The sequence below is a fragment of the Corylus avellana genome, chromosome 9, assembly GCF_965113065.1.
Source record: "Corylus avellana chromosome 9, dhCorAvel1.hap1.2, whole genome shotgun sequence".
NCBI lineage: Eukaryota > Viridiplantae > Streptophyta > Magnoliopsida > Fagales > Betulaceae > Corylus > Corylus avellana.
Window position 1 is genome coordinate 3778005 of NC_142498.1, and position 19291 is coordinate 3797295.

A 19291-nucleotide genomic window follows, 5' to 3' on the forward strand; every position below is an offset into this window, starting at 1 on the left:
GCATATGCACCTATATCAGCTACTTCTTCTTGTCCCATAGATGATGAAGAATTAGAAACATATGATGATGAATCTGATGAATTTGAAACAAATACCCAAGGGATTAGATGTGCTGGTTCTATGGGAACATCTCTTAGTCGTGGTGGACGACCACCAATCCCTGGTAAAAAAAGATTAAGAATGAAAAGATCTTCAGTATGGGACCATTTTACTAAAGATAATAGTAGTTCTGAAAATTTTCCTACTGCAAATTGTAACTACTGTGGAAGTTAGTATAAATGTCATCCTACAAGAAATGGCACCTCTAACATGTTGTACCATTTTAGAAATTGTGAAAAGTACAAGAGCTTAAAAGCAAGAGAAGATAGCTCTCAGTCTAAGTTCACTTTTGTGGCCGGAGAGAATCAGAGCAGTGGTGCTAGTGGTAATAACCTAATTATTGCTAAGTATTCTGAACAACTTATTAGGGAGACACTTTGTGAAATGATCATTGTTGATGAATTTCCATTTTCAGTTGTGGAAAAGAAGGGTATTAAGAAAATATTTAGGGTTTTTGAGCCTCGATATACGCTTCCTTCTCGCTATATAGTGATGAAGGATTGTGTTAAGTTGTTTATGACCAAAAAGGACCTAATAAAAAAAAAGTTGTTAATAGCTGGTCAAAGGATTTGTTTGACCACTGACACTTAGACTTCGATTCAAAATATGAATTATATGGTTGTAAGTGGACATTTCATTGATCCTTCTTGAAAATATCACAAAAGAATATTGGCATTTCGCCAAGTGTCGGATCACAAGGCAATAACGATTACCAAGGAAATAGAGTAATGTTTGGTAGAATGGGGGATTAAAAATTTGTTGGTGATAACACTTGACAATGCAAGTGCTAATGACAAGGCAATTACTAAGTTTAGAAAAAGAAATATGTCAAATGCAAATGTTATTTGTTGCCATGAGTTTGTCCATGTAAGGTGTTGTGCGCATGTTCTAAATTTAATTGTGCAAGCAGGTACGAAGGATGTACATAATTCAATTGAAAGGATCCGAAATATGGTGAAGTATGTGAAAGGATCCCCCCAAAGATTGGCCATCTTTAAGTCTTGTGTAGAAAGGAAGCAACTTGGGTGTAAATTTTCATTGAAACTTGATGTTTCCACTAGATGGAACTCTACTTATAACATGTTGGAGGTAACACAAAATTATGAAAGGGCATTTGATCTTATGTTAGATGAAGATTCGAATTTTTTCAACTATTTGAATGATGATGAGTTGGGGACTCCGACTAAAGATAATTGGAAGAAGATTCGACACTTTGTTAAATTTTTGCGTGTGTTTTATGAGGGGACAATAAGGATGTTGGGTTCCTCGTACTCAACTTCCAACTTATTTTTTGAAACACTCCAAAATGTTTATCATTGTTTGACGAAGTATTGTAAAAGTGATGATTATTCGTTGAGTAACATGGCAACAAGTATGAAAGAGAAATATGATAAGTATTGGGGAGGCTTTGAGGCTATTAACCCCTTTTTTTCTTGCTGATGTGCTTGATCCACGTTATAAGATATCCGTCTTGGAATTTTGGTTGCAAACAAATGTGGGTACACCAAAAGCAACAAGAATTATTGTCAACTTAAAGAATGTCTTAGACCAGTTTTATCAACATGCTAAGAATGTTGAAGGAAGTGGGACTAGGGTTTCAAATGAGGGTGTGGATGTGGGTACAAGTTCCGAAGGTGTGGGTGCTAATAAGAAAGATGCTTTAGCTATTTACCATTTATTTCGGGCATCTAAAAATGTGATGATGTGTCAGACAGAGATAGAGCAATATTGTACGGAAGAGGTCAAGTCACCAAGTAAGACCTTTGATATTTTAATGTGGTGGAGGGTAAATAAGTCAAAGTTTTCGGTTCTCGCCGAGATAGCATGGGATGTCCTTGCAATTCCACTTACCTCTGTTGCTTCTAAGTCGGCGTTTAGCACCGGAGGTTGCATCATAGATCCTTTTCGGAGTTCTTTGGCTCCAAAAATAGTGGAAACTCTTATTTGTTGTCAGAATTGGTTGAGATCTTCTCCCAATTTTGAGTATGGTGAGCCACTCTTGCCTGATATTGAAGATGAAGAAAGCTACAAGCTTGAGTCGGGTAATATTTGTTAATTTCAAATTTGTTCATTGTTCTAATTATTTGATTAAATTATTTTTATTTTTTACTAATCCTTTAAAAATTTCATTGTGGTAAAAATTTTGTCTAATTCCCTCACATTTGATACGGATTAAAGGTTTGATGGATGAACTTTGCGGGGTGATGTTTTGTTTAAAGTATTTGGTAAGTTTTTTGCATCATATATATATATATATATATATATATATATATATATATATATATATAATATATTTTTTTTTTTTCTAACTTGATATTTATTTCTTACTCTTTAATATTAATCACTAATAGCGATTCACCATGTTTATGTTTTGTCTATTGAAGGAAGCAAATTTAAGGAATTGAAGATAATCCATGTTTGAGGTGGATCATGGAATTGGAAATTATTATGTAACCGTGTTTATGTTTATCCATATTGATTACTATCTTTATGTTTTCTTTCTACTTTTGATATTTGTGTAATCGGTGTTGCCCTTTATATGGGTTAAACTTATTTTCTTTTTACTAAGTGACTTACTGACTTTACTTGGTTGATACTTTGTTTATTATTCTTGGATGAATTTTAATTTGGGTTTGGGTAGGTTTGATATATATATATATATTTTTTTTTAGTTTTGTTGATTTGAGATTGCCTGATTGGTGCTGGTGTTTGGCTATTTGCTGCTTTAATGAAGGCATTGGATGTGATTTCTTTGCCTTTTGTGAAAGCATTATTCATTAATTGGTATTTTAGGTTTGTTTAAATTGACATGAAAATAAGTTTGTACGTTGTAAGTTACAATAAGTTCCGGAAGAGGAGGCTTGTTTAGGATGTTGGTTTTATTTGGTAATTATATTTCTATTGCACGACTAGAGTACTGTATAATTATTGACTATTGAGCATATTTGTGATTTTTATTTTTTAGTCTCTCTTATTTTGACTATTTGTGCTTATTTTCTTAACTAAAAAAAAAAAAAAAATGTTCTCTTAAAGCATTACGTGCATTTGGCAGTTTATTCATTTGATTTTTATTTTATATTGTAGTGGATCAATATAAAATAAAAAATAAAAAAATAAAAAAAACTTCAATAATCAATAAGCTATTTTAGCCAAAAATATACTCCAAAATAACTAATTTTTAATAAGCTATTTTAGGCTTTAGCTCAACAAATCGTATTTGGGCCTCCAAAATAATTAATTTTTGGCCCAATTAGCAACCAATTAAAAGCCCACAAAAAATCGATTTAACCGACAGATTAATCGATTACTAATATGACCGATAATTTTCGGTAACATTTCTTATCGGTCAGTAATCGATTAGGATTTGGTTAACCGATAGCTTATCGGTTACCGACCGGTAAGCCCATTAACCGGACCGATATGACCGATACCTAGCCCTAATCATTGTTTTTCATACTATAAGCATGTACTATATTCATATTGCATTCACGGATAACTATCGTATCTAAAATGTTGCATACTTTATCAAATGGAGTTCATCACTAAATGACATGGGTATTGTGTGCATTATCTCTCACTAAGTCTTTGTACTTACCCCTTTTTATTTTTCTCTTTTATGTAAAATTGCGCGGTTTAGCTAGTGTAGAGGAGGATGCCTTCAAACCAAATCATGGTGGTTGCTTAGGACATGATTCGGGTCATTTTTGAAAACATGGACTCGGTATGGCTGAAGTCCATGTGGGACGATAGAGGGACCATCTGGGCAAAGATGATAGATATAGTGATCATACTTGCACTACTTAAGATTAAGCATTAATCTTATTATATTATTTTAAGACAATAATTTGGGGTTGTAATATTTTGATGATCGGTTTTTGACCATATATTTGATGACCTATTTATAATATGATGCTTTATCATTACTCTGGTGGTTGTGCTTGTGATGTTTAGTTATTGCTTTCTATTCTTGTAGTTAAAGTCTTTCGCTATATTCTCTCGTTTATGAGAGATAATGATCCATGAGTCTTGTCCCGTGAAGGATGTAACTGGAAGACGAACCATAAAGTCAATTACCAGTTTATTGATTTTCACGGGGCGTTACAATATATATATATTATTTGAATAATAATAAAAAAAGTAAATGATGTGATATAAAAAGTGAAAATATATATATATATATATATATATATATATATATATATATTTTGATGTTATTTTTTTCTTGGAGAAAAGTTGTGAAAACCGTACGAAAGGGCAAAATAATTTGCCAAAGAGGACCCTATGTTAGGAGAGTTTTCCCTCTCACCATTGGGGTTTCCACGTGGTAGAGCTATGGTTTTTTTGCAAGTGTATTTTTCTTAGGGGTGAAAAGGTGGGCAACTAACCACTAACCACTTTTAAATGCAGTTAGGAAAAATCGTTAATTGCCTATAAAAATATTAAAAAAAATACATTAAACGACGTTGTTTTTATGTTTAAATATATATAGATATTTAGAAACAACGTTGTTTTTTGTTTTAATTGTTTTAATTTGTTTATTTTAAAAAGTGATTATTAGGATTATTAATCGCTAACCGCCGGTTAACCGTTTAGGCGGTTAATGTATTTTATTAACCGTCTAGGCGGTTACGGTTAGCGATTTTAGCAAATAACCGCTAACTGTGATCGCCTTTTCACTAATATTTTTTTTTTAGACCAATGGATTCACTTTCCTAGGCTAGTTTGGGCTGCAAGCGCTCTAAGCCCAAGTGGGCTTATGACGGGCTAAGTTTGAAACAAGACAAGAGACAAGAACATACACACCCATCCTAAATTACCTTTTCAGGTAATTACATCTGAAACAAAGAAAAGCCCAAAGTCCCATTTCTCATATGCCAACGAGGGGGCCCTGTACATTTGTAGCCCAATAGGGTTTAACGTTCGAAGATCAGGGATTCAGGGTTCAGCTCCTCCATTAACACACTTTCCGGTCTCTGCTTTTCTCTCTTTGAAATTCTGTTCTGGGAACTCGCTTGTAGCACTAGAAGGGTCTGGGCCAGAAATGTCCTCAAAGAGAGCTACGATTCTCACAAACAACTTTCTCGTAGCACTATCCAAGGTATGTTCTTCACACAACTCATCATATTCAATCAAAACGCTCACTTTGCTGAGAAATCTCAGCACTGCCGCTGAAAGATCAGATTTTCAAAACGCTAATGGATATTACGTAGATAATTCTTTAGAATATCAGCAAAACCCTAGTGGGTATTACAGTGAGAGCCAAAATCCTAGAGCTTTTCACCAGAAATCAACTGGTTCTATTGGTGGAAGCTCAGTGGAGGTTCAGTGTGGCTCAAATCCCGCTGGGACTTGTAGGGAAAACGCAACAAATGATTTTGTGGAGAACCCAGTTGGGCAAACTGGAAGTTTTAGTGGGTTTTCTGGGCAAAATTATGGTGAGTTTCGGCAAAATTCAAACGAATATGATCAGAATTCTGGTGGGGCTTATAGGCAAAGCTCTAGCAGTAGATATCAGAGCAGCCCAGTTGAAGAAGGGGGAAACTTTAGTGGGAATAATGGTCAAAATAGTGGAAAGGCGCTGCAGAACCCAAGTGGGTTTTATGCAAATAATTTGAGAGGGTTCGAGCAGAATTCAAGTGGGTTTCATCAGAATAATAGTGAACTTTATAGGGAAAGCACAATAAATGAAATGCAGAGCAACCAAGTTCAGCAAAATGGAAATTTTAGTGGGCATCATGGGTATAACAATGGAGAGTTCTCGCAGAACTATAATGGAGTTAACGCGCAGAGTACAATGAATTTACAACATAGTATGAATGGATTCTATGGGAGAAATAGAAATATACAAAATTCATATGGGTCTTACCAGGAGGGGCCTGGAGAAGTGAGGCAGAATCCTTATGGGTTTAATTCCCAAGGCCTTTCAGAATCTCATGGAAGCCTAATTGGGAACTACATGCAAAATTTTGGGCAAGCTCAGCAAACCCCGTATGACCGTAACTTAGGGAATGTTGGACTGAAGCAGCAAGTCCAAAGTGGGTGTCAGCAGAGCCCAAGTGATGGACAATATCATCAGAACCTACAAGTTGGACAATATCCGCCAAACTCTAATGCTTTTCATAATATGACAGGGAGTTCTCAATCACCGAGTCATCCAACACCTGAGGGGGAATCGGCTGAGATATCTGACAGTCACCCAGATGTTGGAACTCTTGAGGAGCTAGATGTCTTTTGCAAAGAGGGGAAAGTGAAGGAAGCTGTGGAAGTTTTGGGGTTGTTAGAGAAGCAGTGTATTCCTGTGAATTTGCCCCGATATTTACAGTTAATGAAGGCATGTGGTGAGGCTCAATCTATACAGGAGGCAAAATCTGTTCACGAACACATCTTAAGATCACAGTCCCCTCTCCAAGTGAGTACCTATAATGCAATCATAGAGATGTATTGGAAATGTGGTTCTATGGATGATGCGTTCACAGTGTTTGACACAATGCCGAAGCGGAATTTGACATCTTGGGATGCTATGATAACGTGGCTTGCTAAGAATGGTCTTGGGGAGGACGCCATTGATCTGTTCACTAAGTTTAAGGAAACAGGACTGAAACCTGATGGTCAAATGTTTATTGGGGTTTTCTCTGCTTGTGGTGTTTTGGGAGACATTAATGAAGGAATGTTGCACTTTGAATCGATGAGCAAGGATTATAGCATTGCCCCATCCATGAATCACTATGTTAGTGTGGTAGACATGCTAGGTGGTACAGGGTATCTGGATGAAGCTTTTGAATTCATTGAAAAGATGCCATTGGAACCAAGTGTTGATGTATGGGAAACCTTGATGAATCTCTGCAGAGTTCATGGGCACATGGAGCTTGGTGATCGTTGTGCTGAGCTTGTTGAGCAGCTGGACCCCTCACGTTTGAATGAGCAATCGAAGGGCAGCCTTCTACCTGTGAAACCTTCAGACCTTGCAAAACAGAAAGAGAAAAAGAAACTAGCAAGTCAAAATCTTTTAGAAGTTAGGAGCCGAGTCCATGAATATCGGGCAGGAGATAGATCTCATCCTGGCACTGATAGGCTCTATACGGAACTTAGGGCTTTGAGGGCACAGATGAAAGAGACTGGTTATATACCAGATACTAGATTTGTGTTGCATGACATAGACCAGGAATCCAAGGAGGACGCTCTTCTTGCTCATAGTGAGAGACTTGCTATTGCTGATGGTCTTCTTAATAGTCCTGCTAGATCTCCTATTAGGATAATCAAGAATCTTCGTGTTTGTGGTGATTGCCACACTGCTCTGAAGATCATCTCAAAGCTCGTTGGCAGAGAACTCATTATACGAGATGCCAAGAGATTCCACCATTTCAAAGACGGGTTGTGCTCTTGCAGGGATTATTGGTGAACAGACTGAAAATTGAGGTACTATTTTATCATAACCTTTCTTTGTTTCTATTATATGTTCATGCTAGGTTCTGAATGTGGTCCTATATTCTTGTTAAGCTTGTTACTAATGCCCACTCTTGATGTAGGTCTTAAGTTGTCTCTAATTTTTTTTTTTACTCCCTCCTTTCTGTTGAGATGATTTGTATCCAATAATGTAGCTGGGTTATTATACCTTTAGCTTTAGCTTATTACGATTTTATCTAAAGTATGCTTCATCTTCAACTGGGCAAATATGAGTAGAGAACAAACGGAACTGTCTGGTTGCTTTTATCAAAATGTTGATTATATATATTTGATGCCTATGTGAAATAGCCTTTTTTCAGTGTTTGCCTTTTGTGGTGAGAATTGAGTTGCATGTAATTTCAGTTATGCATATCCAAAGCAAATGGAACTGCTACTATTTGAAGCAAGTTTTTGTGTACTTGGAAGTCAGATTTTAAATTGACTATGACACTGTTTATAGGTTCTGGGGAGGGTGTCGAGTTTGTTGATTTGTATGACTGACGTGCATGAGTTGGTTACAACCAGTGTTGTTAAAATTGTGCCTAGGCTTGCTTAAAGCACAAATCACCAAGTTAAAAACATTTCTTGATCTTCAATTGAAGTGCACTCAATAAAGCGCATTAAAAGTGTAAAAGGCACGTGTTTTTTTGTAGATGCACCAGAAGCATAAAAACACTTTTGTTGTTGATGTTGTTGTTGTTTTTAATGTTAAAAATAATGACTTGTCAGCAACCAATTGAAAATGACCATTGACTAGAGATACTCCCATTATGTGCCTGCACTTTTCTGGGTATGTTTTGTAAAATCGTCTGCTTGAATTGACCTTTCTACTATAGTTGGGTATATTTCATAATGCACATGAAAAAAACTTCTTAGAGTACGAGATAATGGTATCTGCTGTTATGTTTAAATTTTATTTGGTTTGTTTGTACTTTGCTGTGCATTTATGATTTTATTCATATGTGTTTATGGATATTTTAAGAAATGAAGGGCTTGTTTGGATATGCTTTCAATTTTGCTGCTTTTGAAATGCAATTTCTGAGGAAAAAATAAAAAAAATAACAATAAATAAATAAATAAATAAAAAGGTTTTGAGTTGTTTTGAAACATGAAAAAGTGGTTGGCAACTATTGAGAGAACAACTGATTCTGTGTGCGAAAAACAGGAAGTGCATTTCGATCCAGACTGGTTTCCCCATGTTTTCAAGCGAAATCCATTTTTTAGGTTTTGAAAACATCTAAAATATGTTTCCAGTTTCAGTTAATTTTCTGGGAACTGGGTCCAGAAAACCAGTTTTCAGAAATCAAAATGCAAATTCCTTTTCCTGAAAACTGTTTTAAAAAACGAAATGCAAACAGGACTTAAATAGCCTACATAGGATTCAACCTTTGGGACCTAAATTCTGCATATATTTGAGCTAATAAGCTAAATAAATCATATTTTGATTATTTTCTAACTTTTCTGATCTAATATTATAAATAGTTTTCTTGGAAACAGGTATATACTACATTAAAAAGATGCGTGCTTTACATCAGTCAGGTGCATGCTTGTACTTTGCACTTAGTTCCATAAGGCCTTTGCACTCAAGTGCACCTTGAGCTTCTAACAACACTGGTTATAACACATATTCAGTTTGACTTGAACTATTTTGTTTTTTAAAAAAATACTATTTTTGTGTTCAAAGTAATTACTATTGTATTATTTTAATTTTTTTAAGTATAGTATAAGTAGCCAAATTTGTTTAAAAGCTTTGTGACGAGGAGACAGCGAGGAAGGCGAAAGTCATAAGTGATTTGGAGAGGTCCACTCTCATGGAGGAGGTGAGTTGGAGACATAAATCTAGGGCCTTGTGGTTAAGGGAGGGTGACAAGTGCACGGATGTTTTTTCACCGAATGGCCAGTTCTAATAGAAGAAATAACTCCATTGAATCCTTGCTTGTGGATGGTTCAATCTCTACCAACTAGAGTGAAATCAATGAATACATTGTGCAATGTTAGAATAACTTGTTTTCTGAGAAGTTCAATTGGCAATCTAAGTTGGATGGCCTTTCTTTTGATTCCATTGGTGAGGTTGATGCCAATTGGTTGGAGAGAGCATTTGAGAAAGGGGAGGTTGTGAAAGCTATGAACAGTGATAAGGTCCCAGGTCCTGACGGCTTCTCTTTGGCTTTCTTCCAAGCTTGTTGGGATGTTTTAGAGGAAGATATTATGAAGGTCTTTCTTGGCTTCCATGCTAGAGGCAAGTTTGAAAGGAGTCTAAACACTCCTTCCAAAGTTTCCAATGGCTACTGATCTCAGGATTTTCATTTGAGTAGTCTAATGAGTGGCATTTACAAAATCATAGCCAAGGTTCTAGTTAACAAGCTGGAAATGGTTTTGGAGAAGGTTTTCTCCAAGTCTTGGAATGCATTTATTCAGGGTCCTGTTCACATTGCTAATGAATGCCTTGATAGTAGAATTAGATCGGGGAAGTCGAGTGTTCTTTGCAAATTGGATATAGAAAAATCTTATGATCACGTCAATTGGGATTTTATGTTGTACTGGTACATGCTAAGGAAGAGCCTTTTTTTTTTTTTTTGGGGGGGCGGGGGGGTTTGGGGGATGGGTGTACTTGGATTGCTCACTGTATTTCCTTGGTGCGTTTTTGTCTTGGTGAATGACACTCGCTTTGGTTTTTGTAATAGTTCTTGTGGCTTGAGACAGGGAGTAAGATGTTTGCTATTGTTATGGAGGCGTCGAGTAAGATGATCTTTGTTGCAGTGAGTGAGGGATTGTTGTCTGGATTTTCCGTGGGGACTAGAAATGATGGTGGGATTGATATCTCTCTGGTTAATCACCACTTATCCCAAAAGCTAAGCTCATAGAAATGAATGAATTTAATCATCTAATTTATATTCTAACATTCCCCCTCACATATGGGTTCAAACTCCCTTTTAATAAGTGAGGCCCAACACGTGGAATATTTAATTGAAATTAGGGGTGAATTGTGGAGTAAGGGTTTAAACTCATGACCTCTGAATCTGATATTATGTTCAATCACCTTTTATCCCAAGAGCTAAGCTTATAGGAAAATATGAATTTAATCATTTAATTTATATTCTAATACTTATCTCTTGTTTGCGAATGATACTTTATTTTTTTGTGGGGCCGATCCAAATCACCTTCGTATTTTACGATGTTTGTTCTTATGTTTTGAATAGGTCTTCCTTTGGGTGCGTCGTTTAAAGCCAAATCTATTTGAGATGGCATTATTAAGAAGATTGAACGTCAATTGGCTGGTTGGAAGCGGTTGTACTTGTTTAAAGGGGGTAGGATTAAGAGATAGGCCATGTTGAAATTGGTGGTGGACCTTAAATATGGTAGTTAGTGGGGCGGGTGATGCTCTAATGGAGTCAATGGGTAGTATGGGGTGGGACTATGGAAATTCATTAGGAGGGGTTGGGAGGAATTTTCTAGTTTTACTAGATTTGAGGTGGGAGACGACTCAAAGGTTAGTTTTTGGCATGACGTATGGTGTGGGGTGCTGCCCTTGAAGGGAGCGTATCCGGAGTTGTTTAGCATTGTCTACCTTAGGGATGCTTCCGTGGCAGATTATCTCCAGTTCTCTATTGGCTCTTCTTAGTGGAACATTAATTTTTTTAGAGCAGCGCATGATTGGGAGTTGGAATTCTTTACTTCGTTCTTCGATCAGCTGTACTTCATTAGTTCGAGACAAGATGGTGTAGACAAGCTTTACTGAATCCCCTCCAAGAGAGGGCAATTTGAGGTTAACTCCTTCTATAATGTCTTAATTCCCCACGACAGCACCCCCTTTTCCTTGGAGGTGTATTTGGCGGAATAAGGCCCCTTTGAGAGGGGCTTCGCTTGGATGGCCGCTTTAGGTAAGATCCTCACTTGGGATAACTTAAGGAAGCGGCGTATCATTGTGTTTGATTGGTGTTGTTTGTGTAAGAAGAGTAGATAAATTGTCGACCATCTTTTACTCCTTTGCGAGTTAGCTAGTACGTTATGGAAAACTTTCTTTGGATTGTTCAGCTTGGTGTGGGTCATGGCTTGTCAACTGAGAGATCTCTTTGCTTGTTGGAGAGGGAAGTTTGATTGCCCTTTGAGTGAAGCTGCTTGGAAGATGATTCCATTATGCTTTATGTGGTGTATTTGTAGAGAAAAAAATGATAGAAGATTTGAAGACAGAAAAAAAAAAAGAAAAAAAAGACGGTAGTAGAATTAAATGCCTTCTTTAACTCTTATTTTTGTTGGATGATTGCATATGGTTGTTTTCATATTTTTAGTTTCCATGACTCTTTTGACGGTGGGGAACCCTCTAAGGCAGGGTTCGTGTACCTACCCGTGAAGGATAAACCCTGGACCTATGTAACACACTCCCACCACATAGGTTGGTGAAATTTGGCTTTCGCCAGGGATTTGGGTCCAAGGAGTTGTTTGCACCCAAAGTGATTCGAGTCTTAAACCTAATGGTTATGCCACCAAAGTCCAAGTCCTTCACCACTTGAGCCAAACCAAGGTGAAGGACTGCACAGATTCAGTATATCTAATATATAATTTTCACTATTGATCATTGCTAATGATATTGCAATATATTGTTTATCCTCATCCTTTTGAGAGCAGCTAGTAATTTTGTGAACTAATATTAGTGCAAGTATACTAATGCAGTCAAACAAAATTAAAACAGAAGTTGCCAAGAAGAGCCTAAAGTAGAAAACTATTTGTTAAAAAATTAGTTATAACTGATTTATATTAGCTGACACTATATTGGATGTTAAAAATATTTTTTTTACTTGCAACTTGCAAGTTCCCATCATTGTTAGATGTCAAAGAAGTAATCTTTGCACATTGACATAGTAGATGGCTACTGGATGCAGTGGGGGTTGCATGTCAGAGGCCTAGCTGCAAGATCACCTGCTCCCTGTACTAGTCATCATTTGGGCACCATTGAGTGTAAACCTTATAGCTCTTTGATGACTTACTGCCTCCAACTAAAGGCTCTTATAATCTACAATTGCAAAAAGAACTCTGGATGAAGCTTTTTTGTGTTTCATTATTTCTTGGAATGGAGTGAGAAGGTCTGAGCATCTCATTATTTATAGGATTTTTTATTTTATTTTTATTTGTTAGTTTATTTTCTTTTCATCTTTAGTTTTTTATATCTTATTTTACCTCTTTTTTGTAGTTGTTGTGCTTCTGGGTTTGTAAGCCAGGTTTAGAAACTGGAATTAACTAATCTCATTTTTGGATCAGTTATGCAGGTCTTACCTTGAGATTTGAAGGAAAAGCCTTGGAGCTTACTCACAGGGAAACCAGTGAAGAAAATTGCATACAACATGTCTAAATCAGTTCTGGGAAGCAACAAAATCTGTGTCCCTAGATTGGATGATATTTTGCTCTTTTCAGGGTGTTTTGTCCATTGATTTGACTGAGGCAAACAACAAGGAAATGGTGTAGTCTCAGCCACTAAAGCATTATTCTTTCCAAATACTCTTGAGATAGCTGATTGTTCTTCTCTGCCATATTAACTTCAAACATCTCAAAATTTATATCTTATTATTTCCCTTTATGTTCACTAGCAATCTCTATCTTTGTAATATGAGGTCCAGCCCCCAATTTTGATGGTAAAGGTTGGTTGTAATCAGCACATTACCATTTTTCTTTTGCTATGTGTGATTTCTTAGAAGATGTAGGGGAAGGAAACAAGCCCTAAAGCAAACTGGCAGTTAATTAGGTTAACTGCCTAGACTACATTTTTATGAAATCTAGCATCTGTATGAGTAGGGATTTGCAACTGTCTTGTGGGGTTAGCATTCGGCAGGTTTTGATGTTGTGACAACGTATGTTTGATAGACTCTTTTCAGAACTCTTTTATTGAGGGGTGTGCACCAATTTTGTTGGAGTCGGAAACATCCTTTTCGCCTTTTGCTTTTGTCGGAGTCGGAAAATCTTCAAGCAAAAGTATAGGAGGTTTCTGTCTTGCAGTGTGCTTTTATGGATTTTTTTTTTCTTTTTTTCTTTCTAAATTGCAATATATATATATATATTCTTCGAGATGAAGAAGAGGTCTTCGCCTTCAAAGGCGAACCTCGTCTTCGAAGGAGAAGACGGCGGACAACTCTTCATCTTGGAAGACAGTTCTTCAAATTCATCTTTAGACGCATGAATAGGGTTTGGAACCTAAAGGTGATGGAGATGGGGTAAAGAAGGAACAAAAAAAAATAAAGAATAAGGGGGTTGTGGTAGGATTTCGAATCATTTCGGCCGAAGCCTCAATGAGATGAATTGAGATGAATAAATAGGCACATCAAAACGACGTTGTTACGGTCTTAGTTGATTTCAAAATTTATGTACAAAATAATGTCGTTTCACTATTTTTTTTAAAATACATTTTAAAGTTCATGTTGGATTTATTCGAGATTTTATACCCATTTTCGATTTCTGACCCAACTTCATTTAGAAATCCAAAATGATATTGAACATCCGAGATTCTTTTGATGAAAGCCGGCTTGTGCACGGTTCAAAAGTTGGAGGGGGGGAGGGGGGGGTTCAAAAGTTGTGGGGAGGGGGCGGGTTGAGTTTTTGCTCACCCTTGCTTTCTATCCTTTTAAAAATTGAAAAACATTTTCACAAAATACATTTCAAAATCAAAATATAAAACACGTTTAAGAAAACTTTTCATACATTTCTCCAAGAGTATTTTGAAGACACGTGCTTATGTTCTCAATTGTAGATATTGACTTATTACTAATAAAAAAAAAATTAGAAGAAAGAGGTGGTTGTGTGGCCACCCCAACCAGAGAGAACAGATGGTCGCCTGACCACCCATACATTTTTATTTTTGTTTATTTTTATGAAAGCAAATCTTAAATTTGTGGTTTCACAAACACTCTTCAGCTTATCAAACAAATTTTCTTGGTGGATTGGATTCCACAAATATACTTTTCAAATGCGAATCTCCACAGAAAAAATACATCTCAATTTTTTCCTTTTCAAAAACTCTTAACAAACATAAACATACCCATAGTTCCCATCTTATGTAATTCAACGGATGGATGCTAGTTTGAGATGGTTTTAGATTGAAGCTTGTAAGTTTATTTTCTAAATTATGTTTTGGACATAAATATTAAATCCCATTACCAGTTTTGAGTTTTTATCTGCAATTTTAGGCACAACAAGCCTGTGGGAAAGCTCGGTAATCATTCAACGCATGGTCGTTTATGATTTCTCCCTCAAAGCAACAAAAAAAAAATGACGAAGAAGAATTAAAAAAAATCGAACAACCGGCGTCGTTTCTAGAGAACGACAGTGAATATTCAGAGAATGTATACAAAACGGCGCAACAATAGTTTACCCATTACATAACTTCAAGGATTTGGGCGGTCTTGGTGAAAAAGAAGCAACTGGAGAGGACAATCCGATCCCATGGCGGAGGGTTCTAACAAGCCACAAGAGGAGCCCTGGAGAGTCCTCGAATTCTACAGTGGCATTGGTGGCATGGTATTACGCTTCCAAAACCCTAAAATTTTCTTCTTCTTCTTCTTCTCTCTTTCTCTGTGAGTTGAATGGATTGATTCTTGTTTTATGGTTTGGTTAGAGGTACTCGCTAATGAAGGCGGGCGTGAATGCGAAAGTAGTGGAAGCCTTCGATATAAATGACACAGCCAACGATGTTTACGAGCACAACTTTGGTCACCGTCCCCATCAGGTTTTTGCTTATACTGCTATATACTGCTTGTTTTGCTTTCAGAAGTAGGATTGTGGGGTGCAACTCTGTGCTCCCAATTGATAAATGCAATCTTGTGCTGCTGAACTTTTTGCTAGAATGTTCATAATGATTATTATACTGTCTAATGCTTCATTGAAGTTCATGTAGTTTTTCACTTGATTACACATTGTCATGGTTAAAATTTGATAGTTCATCACTTCCCAGTTTTAAATATGTGGTGTTAGGCTTTTAATCATCCAAGAAAATGGATTTTACTAGTTAATCGATAGAAAATTGTGTATTCCAGAAAAGGGTAGCTTCGTACTAGTCATTTTCAGCAGGTTTATATTTGTGCTTTGAGCTGCTAAAAAAACCAGGATTTCCTTTAGGCTTCAAATTGTTTGTGTTTGGCTTTTTTACTTATTGTGTCAAAGAATTCTCTATAGTCACAAAGTTTGTCTTGTCCTAAATATGTTGGTCGGCATAGGGTAATATTCAGAGCCTGACAGCTGCTGATCTCGACAGCTATGGGGCTCATGCGTGGCTTCTTTCTCCTCCCTGCCAACCTTACACTCGGCAAGGTGAGCCGTTGATGCTTCTTGCTTTATGGATTATTTTGTTAATTGGTCAATAGTTTCACAAGATATCTTATGACTAGGCCTCCAGAAGCACTCCGGTGATGCTAGGGCATTGTCTTTTCTCAAGATTCTTGAACTTATACCACATACGTCACAGCCTCCAAGTATGTTATTTGTGGAAAATGTCGTTGGATTTGAGGTTTGTTCTTAATATTTTGCTCAATGCTTGAATTTTAATTTCTTCTCGTGGTTGCAGATATCTGTCCTTTTCTGCTCAAGTAAATCTTTTTGCTTACTTGTTTTGTCCTTTTTTTTTCTTTGGTTGCAGACATCTGATACGCACACGAAAATGATTGATATATTGGCAAAAACAAACTTTGTTGTACAGGAGTTCATATTGAGCCCTTTACAATTTGGCATCCCATATTCCAGGCCACGTTATTTTTGCCTGGTTCTCTCTCTCTCTCTCTCTCTCTCTCTCTCTCTCTCTTTCTCTTAGCTAGAATTTTATTAATTAGAGCTTTTTATTTTCATTTGTTATTCTTTTCACCTGGCTTTTTTAAAAGTGTCCTAAGCTGTGGAACTGACGAATTCAGTAGGGTTTTGATTCTTAAGAAATCAACTGGTTTTGATTCTTAAGAAATCAGCTCAGAAAGTTTAAAGGATTCCGTTTAAAATTATTAATCAGATTTTGACAACATAGAATTATTAATTTACTTCTGCTTCACTCAACAAGATAAATTTGAGGTCGGTATATGATTTGCCAAACTATTTTTGGAATTATCTATTTTTAAAACCATCAATTTTGAATCAAATTGGGGGCCATTGTTTGGTGTTGTGATGGTCTTGGGCTTCCAAGTTCACTTGTAAGATACAAGTCTTGAGAGTGACTACTTCGTGCAAAAAATGCTAAAGGGGAAGATCGTGTCCAATCCACCCCTACTAGGACCTCATTTAGGTGCGACCAACACTGGGTAATGACCCTTAATCAGTTTTGAACCAAATTGAGTTCCACGTTGACTGATTGTTAGTCATATAATGGACCAGTTAGTCATTGTGATAATACACTTTTGGATAGAAATTTGTATAGTTATTGATTTTCTGTTGAACTTTTTTTCTTTTCAGAAAGTAGATTTGTGCAAATTTTATGAATTGGACTTATATAGTCTTTGGCCAGGCAAATTTTCACTTAAAAACTGAGGTAAAGGCACCTTTCCACATATTCTGTAAAGGTGATCTTGTTGGATATGGGTGGTAATGGGGTTGATATCTTTATTCAGTGGGACTATAGAGGCTTCGATTTCACCTTTGATGGTTGAATAATCATGTTTATAGATAATTATGTTTTTTTCTTCCTTTTTTTTTTTATTTCTTATATAAGATATTTAGTTATCCAGGATTTGGGAACTCAGTGTTATTCCTCTTTTCAAGAGTCTTTGAGTCTATTTGTGTGACCCATATTTGTTTTACTTGACAGGCAAAAGGGAAACCTTCATCTTTTCAAAATCAACTCCTCAATAACAGGCTACTTTGGTCCCCAAGCCCATTGTTTGGGCATGATAACACTGAGGCCATTGAACATGATCAATCACAAGAGAGCTGTGACGAATTGCTCCAGTCATGTGAGCCAGTAGAGAAATTTCTTGAATTCAAGAATCATAGTGACCAAATGGATACCGAATCTGGTTTGCTGGACACCACCATTGTTCCTATAGATGCTTATGGAGCTCTGGAGAAAAATGATAATGCGAATGGTCGTAATGATATTTCTTTAAACCAGTACCTTGTTCCATTAAGCTTGATAGAGCGGTGGGGAAGCGCTATGGGTATCCTTAATTTCTTTTCCTTGTCATTATTGCCTTCTCCTATTTACTATGTCATTATTTATATTGACCATCTCTCTCTTTCATTCTCTCTAAAGATATCCTTAAAAGACTTTAGATATTGTATATCCTGATTCAAAGCGTTGCTGTTGTTTTACTAAAAGTTATTATCGGTATGTGAAGGGGACTGGCTCACTTTTGGCTACTGTCCAGGTATGATTTCATTGAACTTGTGGATAGGTACAGAACCACATGGGACTCCAAGTTGAGCTAATTGGATGCTGCATGCCCAAAAAAAAAAAAAAAAAAGAAACTCAATCGCTTTTAAAGCTAAAGAAGACAAAGACTTGCTGTCCATATCGTTCTAAACACTGAGAAGGATGATAATTAATGATATTATTAATTTTAGTTATTTTCACCTGTCTGTGCTAGTTTACAGTCATTTTATGGATCAACATCCTGCTTGGGTTTCAAAATATTGGGTTGGATATTTGACATGACACTTTGTGTCAAATTCTGGTGTACCTGACAAAACTCTGAATAATTATGTTACATCTTGATCTATTTAGTTTGTGCAAGAAAATACGTACCTCTTGATACTTGCTCCTTTTCTTTTTCTTTTTTGACTGCTGGTGTCTTTTGAATAGTATCTTGCTATGGTTTTTCGTAGCCATGACTTATATAAATTGGTGGACATGCAGCCAAAGAAGAAAGGCAAATCATCTTCATTGAAGGAGCAGTGCCTTAGATTTTTTACTCCTAGGGAGGTATGTGCATTCTGCTCAATCTCTTTATTCTCCCTTTTTTTTTTCCTTCCAATTTTACTTTTCCTAATTGTGAAAGAGGTTTTCCCCTGCCCCCAAAATTAGGTTGCTAATCTACATTCTTTTCCGGAAGACTTTCACTTCCCGCAGCACATAAGCCTTCGACAACGGTATGTCTATATATAATATTTATACAGTTTTTTTTATTTTTTTTATTTTTTTTGGGTGGAAAAAATGGAAATTGAATCTTAGTTTACCGCTGATGAATCGGCTTCTTCTATATGCTTTATTCTGCTATATCTGCAAAATTAACTATCATCTTCAAACCGATTATTGTAGACGATGGTCTTAAGATAATATGTTAAATGATTCAGTCGTTTTTGCTGCAGGTATGCATTGCTGGGTAACAGTTTAAGTATAGCAGTGGTTGCTCCCTTACTCCGATATTTATTTGCAGAACCATCTGTTCAAATCATGCAGATTTTTCCTTCCAATGGTGCATATACCCATATCTAATTTCTAGCCTTGTGATGAGATCAACTTGATAATTAAATATTGCCCTAAGTTTTGAATTATTAGGACCTAGGTATCACCCTAACTTTTATCCAATCTCTCCTCTCTCAATGACTAGGAGGCTCAAAAGTCTACTAATCATTCATGATATTGCCAATTTGCCGGTGTTCCAAGACAAACAAATGTTGACAGGTTGCAAATGCACGCGTTTAAAATCCTATAGTGATCAAGTGATTCTATTAAATGATGTGGAAGGACGGATAGAGATTTTTAGCAATTTTGCTACTACATGTAACTTACTTATCCAAACAAATCTTAGGTAGCATGCCCACTTGTTTGTAGGGATTTAAACTCTATTCC

The 19291-nt window shown here is 36.4% G+C and overlaps 2 protein-coding genes across 5 annotated transcripts; both read left to right on the forward strand.

Moving 5' to 3' along the window:
• Positions 1–4990: 4990 nt before the first annotated feature.
• On the forward strand, positions 4991–13120 carry MEF8S (Pentatricopeptide repeat (PPR) superfamily protein). Its single transcript, XM_059603782.2, has 2 exons — positions 4991–7515; positions 12799–13120. Exon 1 carries the CDS (start codon positions 5141–5143, stop codon positions 7496–7498), a length of 2358 nt encoding a protein of 785 aa, XP_059459765.2. The 5' UTR covers positions 4991–5140; the 3' UTR covers positions 7499–7515; positions 12799–13120.
• A 1789-nt stretch (positions 13121–14909) lies between these two features.
• DNMT2 (DNA methyltransferase-2) lies at positions 14910–19133 on the forward strand. Of its 4 annotated transcripts, none has more exons than XM_059603783.2 (10): positions 14910–15045; positions 15143–15253; positions 15741–15834; positions 15912–16030; positions 16160–16282; positions 17309–17657; positions 17773–17867; positions 18356–18421; positions 18524–18588; positions 18808–19133. In XM_059603783.2, the coding sequence occupies exons 1-10, from the start codon at positions 14971–14973 to the stop codon at positions 18932–18934; spliced, it is 1224 nt and encodes a 407-aa protein (XP_059459766.2). In that variant the 5' UTR covers positions 14910–14970; the 3' UTR covers positions 18935–19133. The 4 variants fall into 4 exon arrangements, with proteins under 4 accessions (XP_059459766.2, XP_059459767.2, XP_059459768.2 ...); XM_059603784.2 differs by having other exon boundaries at positions 14954–15045; positions 15779–15834; XM_059603785.2 differs by lacking the exon at positions 14910–15045 and having other exon boundaries at positions 15164–15253; positions 15920–16030.
• Positions 19134–19291: the final 158 nt, after the last annotated feature.

What these genes read in the sequence shown, in the direction of transcription:
- MEF8S (XM_059603782.2), top strand. Translation starts at nt 5,141, where the DNA reads ATGTCCTCAAAGAGAGCTACGATTCTCACAAACAACTTTCTCGTAGCA.
- DNMT2 (XM_059603783.2), top strand. Translation starts at nt 14,971, where the DNA reads ATGGCGGAGGGTTCTAACAAGCCACAAGAGGAGCCCTGGAGAGTCCTC. An exon ending in CCAACCTTACACTCGGCAAG is followed by an intron (nt 15,835 to 15,911) that starts GTGAGCCGTTGA and finishes TCTTATGACTAG; the next exon opens with GCCTCCAGAAGCACTCCGGT. An exon ending in GATTTTTTACTCCTAGGGAG is followed by an intron (nt 18,422 to 18,523) that starts GTATGTGCATTC and finishes CCCCAAAATTAG; the next exon opens with GTTGCTAATCTACATTCTTT.